The following is a 5,299-nucleotide window of genomic DNA, read 5'->3' on the forward strand; positions in this document are numbered from 1 at the left end:
CCTGTGAGTTTCAAAGAGCACAGTCTGGAGAAATGAAGCCCAGGAGGCCTGAGGCTGGCTCAGCACAGAGTGAGTAAACCTGAGGAGGATCTCGGAGGAGGGCATTCTGGTTCCAAAATGGCACTCTATTCCCTACATAGTGCACTACTTTTGGGACCCTGAGCATACCGTCTGCTAATCTGGACAGCAAATCACTTCCTATTGATCGAGTAAGTGCTCTCTCTCCTCAGGAAGTGCATGAGAGACCCTGCACTGTATTTCACAGCAAGCTGGATTCTGGAGTCTGTTCAATCCATTCTTCAATCCATTATTTTCTAACAGCATCCGCCCTCTCAAGTATGAGTGTTAATTTAGGTGTGACTGTATTTTGTTTTGGCTGTCCAGTTCAGAGGTGTATGGGAGAGTGGGAGAGCAAAGTGTCCTCACACAAATCAGAGGCAGTAATTTTACCCTTTGTAAATGGGTGCGGGCCGAGTCCAGGGAAAAGGGGGTGGGGAACCTTTTATTGAGCTCATACTGTAATTAGGTACAGCTGGGAAGGAAAGCTGAGGAAATAATACCGTTCTCAATATGAAATTATTTTCTTATAGTCCCTCACTCACTCTTTCCCTACCACTCCCAGTTTTTCCCCTTGTTCTTGCCAAATGTCTTTCAGACACAGTGGTGTTCATAAAATATGGACTTTCTTTGGGAGTCTTAAAATTCTAAACGGACAAATGGTGAGGGATGAGGAAAGAGAGCACATAGAGGACAAAGAGGATTGAGAGGAAAGGGTGTGGAGGAGAGAAGGAGAGGGCAAGTTGCCGGGAGGGACGAAAAACAAGGGAGGGATGCATACAAAGATCACAGGCAGGGGGAAAGGAGAACTAGGAAGGAGGTGGTATGGAGTGAGAAAGCCAGAACAGCGGTGAGGGACAAGGTCTTGGTTTAAATCAGTTTCACAAAGCTAATAAAATCAGGTTTTGGAAATACATGATCAATTTATAATTGTTTTAACAACACAGTTTGAGGATGGTTTACAGTTGCTTTGGTAAGACATTTTGAAGAAAAATACAGATAGGGTTTTCATGTGGTATACTGAGAATAAATACAGCTTTAGTTGTGGAGGAACAATGATAACATTACAAAGCCATTACATGCTATTACAAGAACATTATACATGAAAATAAACTGGCACAAGGCTTTCACAACAATCAAACTCTGTCTGACAAAACACATACAACTGACATCTTGTTAACCACAATCAGAATAACTGGAAGATTAAATAAGCAAAAGGAGCAGGTAGAAATTAAAAAATGGAAATGCTTGACAGTCTTAAAAGTCTTTCATTCTCGTTGATATACTCTGGTGCACACAACATCCCCAGCGCTCATTGTCTGAAAGAAAATGACAACAAAATGAATACAAAACTCAGATAAATCAAACACATACTTTTCCCCAAACACAGTTAAAGGATCACTGTTGTAGGCAATAGAAATGTATGCTTTACCAAAATGAGTTCACCATCATTGGTCACTTCACGGGTCCAGGCAGTCTTAGGGCCCTCCCCTTTCTGCAAAGTCTGCTCACAGCTGATCTTGCTATCTGTCTCCCAGCGAGGGGTACTCTGGAGGACATAGGAAGAAGGCCATGCAAGGATTTAACAAGTGACACTGCATGTTGTAGTGAAGTGGTTAGATAAACACAGTAGGTCTGTGTGTGACCTGAGGCTTCTCATTTGGTACTCAGTACTGTTGCAGCATGTTACTGCTTCTTCAAGTCTGCTAGGCGTTATGTTTGCTGCCCTCCACAAACCATAAAGAAAATGAGAATACTAAACCATCACATAGAACAAATATCAATTTACACACAGATTTTTTTCCCACATGCTTATACAGACCCCATGATTTCATACACTGAGTCCTGGCAAAATATGCACGTACAGTAATAACCCAAATATTTCATGCAACATATGTAGAGATGAAGAATGTGGAAATGGAGTGTTACAGTGCAAGGGCGTCCATCCACTGTGTCCTCATTGAAGGACTGGCCTACGGTGAAGGAGACATGGGTGGTGCGTACGCTGGTGGAGGTCTGGATGGAGAGACTCTCTCCCTGCTGGGTGATCTCTACTGCAGGCCTGGAGGCTGCGGCCACGGCTATCTTCCTGACGAACACGTTCACACCTGGTCATAGGGGACCAATAAGGTATCACAGAAGTAGACTGAGAATGGAGACCTTGGGTGTGTCATAAATGGCACCCTATTCACTACATAGTGCTCTAGTTTTGAACAGGGCCCTATGGGGCTTTTGAAAAGTAATGCGTTATATAGGGAATACGGTTCCATTTGGGATGCATCCATTGGGATGAAAAGCCATATCACAGCCATCATTCATGACCATTGATTTATGGGTACATTTACATTTACATTTTAGTCATTTAGCAGACGCTCTTATCCAGAGCGACTTACAGTAGTGAATGCATACATTTCATACATTTTTTTCTCCGTATGGGTAGTGGGAACGACATCAGCGGAGAGGGAGGGTTTGATCTCAGACAGAGCTCTCATTCATTCAACTTCAAGGGATGATTAGCGTAGACCTGACATACAAATAACAGTATGTTACATCAGACTCACTTTCATTCCTCTCGCCTATTCAAAGTAAAATTCTTATCCCTAAATAGAAATCAGACAAACCTTCTCATTGGAGCGAAATTTATGTTTGAAGGGAAATATTTCTGTTGCCCACAGAGAAACCCCTGGAGCGAGTTAGTTGAGGAGTCCCAGGGTACTGAGGGAATGTTGGCCTCACTACCGGCTGACTGAGGGGGCCCATTTCAGGGTTTAGTTCCGTTTACACTGGCTTTAATTACAATCTCATGAGGTCTTGGTTTGAAATGAGGGAAAATATAACATTCCTCCATGGGTCTTTACATTTTAATAGATGCCGTTGACTGGCCCGCCTCTGGCCTTTCTGTGTGTGTGTGTGTGTGTGTGTGTGTGTGTGTGTGTGTGTGTGTGTGTGTGTGTGTGTGTGTGTGTGTGTGTGTGTGTGTGTGTGTGTGTGTTTAGGTGACTGAATGTGTAGGTGGATGGGTACCTCAAAAAGGATAACAAAGGACTTTTAAAACAATAAATCAAGCAAGAAAATTATTGGAAATAATAATTAATTAATTCCCCATTAAAACCAAACATGTGCACAGAGAAGTATAAACACTTGAGTGGTGTATGTGGCCACAGACCAAGCTGGTTTAACATTTCACCCCATAGCCAAGAGTGGGATGCTTCTCAGGACGCTTTGGTCTTTTCGTACCTTTGCTCCTTTTTGTCACATTTCTGACACATTTTTGACAGTTTTATTGCTTCTTTAATCAGGACAACAGTTTTCAGCTGTGCTAACATAATTGAAAAAGGGTTTTCTAATGATCAATTAGCCTTTTAAAATGATAAACTTGGATTAGCTAACACAACGTGCCTTTGGAACACAGGAGTGATGGTTTCTGATAATAGGCCTCTGTACGCCTATGTAGATATTCCATAAAAAAATCTGCCGTTTCCAGCTACAATAGTCATTTACAACATTAACAATGTCTACACTGTATTTCTGATCAATTTGATGTTATTTTAATGGATAAAACATTTTCTTTTCTCTCAAAAACAAGGACATTTCTAAGTGATCCCTAACTTTTGAACGGTAGTGTATGTTTTAAATTTCCTTGAAATACTTTGCAAATGAGACTTATTTCTATGTGAAAACTGAAATGGTCGATTAATTCCTTTTCAGTAGACACTCTTATCCAGAGCAACTTACAGTAGAGTGCATACATTTTTCATACTTTTCATACTGGTCCCCCATTGGACCCACAATCCTAACATTGCAAGCGCCATGCTCTACCAACTGAGCCACATCATCACATCATCACAAACCACTTCATGTCTCAATGTACTCAGTTACTGTATTGTGCAGTGTTTTTCCTCATTGTGATGGAAAGTATACAGGTACAAACCTAGATGACCAGCCTTTGTACAATATAGTAATGTACATTTACACTAAGTGGCTTGTAAGGATGGTAAATTAGTACTGAACAAAAAGTGGTTGTTTTCCATGTTATTTGGTCAAGAAAAATATTTAATCTGATGTGGATGTTTTATGTCTTTGCCCATAACTTTGCACCTTTTGATGTAAATGTTTGAGGACAGGGTTTTTTCTTTCTAGATTCCATTAAATGATAATCGCAGAGAAAGGGATAGGGAAACAACTCTTACAATTCCAAATATTGAATCCTGCAAGATTCTGTTCTTAATTATACAACTACCTTTTTTGCCAAAGCCAGATGCTGATTTTTTTTTATATCAGCCTGCTAATAATACTAAGAGGCCCAGTGCACAAAAAGTGCTTTTGTGAAAAATAAAGTTTTTTAAGAACACATATTATTTTTAGTGATATTTTTAGGCCTAATTCAGATTTTTCAGGGGGTGCTGCAGCACTCTCAGCACCCCTACTTCCCGTGTGGCTGTGTGAAAATACTCACCCAACGCTTTCAGGAGTTCTTCAAAGTTTTCAGAAGTCTTCATTTTCCACATCCCAGAGAAGTTTGCAATTTTACGGTCCATTTCCGATGTAAATAGTTTGTTATAGTAGTCGATTATTACAGAAAAAAGATAGTCAACATTATTATTTTGTTCTCTGCAGACCCATAAAATAAACTGTTTGCAGCTCTTCTGACTTTTCTCTGTGTTTTGTCTCGCAGATTACTTGGTGCTCTCTGTTTGCTCCCTCTGCCTCCTCTCTCTCTCTTTCATTCAGAGGTTGATTCAATCTGGTCGGCGCACTCTTGTTTGGCGTAAGCGCGACACGCGCGCCCTGGGTGGTAATGAATAGCAAGAATCCCACCATGGAACCAAAGACCATGGAACCAATGAGCACGCTCCACCCAGGTGCTTGTTCCTTCTTCTCAAGCATTGGTGGAAGAATCTAGAATTTTGACTCTATATTAACATAAAATAGCCTACTGAAATATGTAGACGCTAGATCTATTACTATTACATTATATAATATTGCTTTTTGTAAGCTAGGTTACATACATTTTTAGTAGGTGTAACCTTTTATATCGTGCAAGTTCAATAGAGTGGGCTTTTATTGCCAAACAAACTGCAAGAAGATGCCTGTCACGGTTGTCGTTGGTAATGGAGGACCAAAACGCAGCAGGTATGTGTATGCTCATCTTGATGTTTATTTACTTTCAAAAATGAATATCAAAATAACAAAACCACGAGAACGAACGAAATGAACGAACAACAACAACAACAACAACAAC

At 40.5% G+C, this 5,299-nt stretch overlaps 1 protein-coding gene across 1 annotated transcript; it reads right to left on the bottom strand.

Moving 5' to 3' along the window:
- Window positions 1–484: 484 nt before the first annotated feature.
- Window positions 485–4,876, bottom strand: LOC115173290 (cellular retinoic acid-binding protein 2). The gene is made up of 4 exons (XM_029731254.1): window positions 4,514–4,876; window positions 1,987–2,165; window positions 1,490–1,606; window positions 485–1,376 (listed from the first exon to the last, which is right to left on the bottom strand). Exons 1-4 carry the CDS (start codon window positions 4,593–4,595, stop codon window positions 1,326–1,328), a joined length of 429 nt encoding a protein of 142 aa, XP_029587114.1. The 5' UTR covers window positions 4,596–4,876; the 3' UTR covers window positions 485–1,325.
- Window positions 4,877–5,299: the final 423 nt, after the last annotated feature.

The sequence above is a fragment of the Salmo trutta genome, chromosome 34 (genome assembly GCF_901001165.1).
Source record: "Salmo trutta chromosome 34, fSalTru1.1, whole genome shotgun sequence".
NCBI classification, from domain to species: Eukaryota; Metazoa; Chordata; class Actinopteri; order Salmoniformes; family Salmonidae; genus Salmo; species Salmo trutta.

Coding starts and splice junctions, on each gene's coding strand:
- LOC115173290 (XM_029731254.1), bottom strand. CDS start 4,595: ATGGACCGTAAAATTGCAAACTTCTCTGGGATGTGGAAAATGAAGACT. Junction 2,166..4,513: donor AGAACTCCTGAAAGCGTTGG/GTGAGTATTTTC, acceptor CCCTATGACCAG/GTGTGAACGTGTTCGTCAGG. Junction 1,377..1,489: donor ATGATGGTGAACTCATTTTG/GTAAAGCATACA, acceptor ATTTTCTTTCAG/ACAATGAGCGCTGGGGATGT.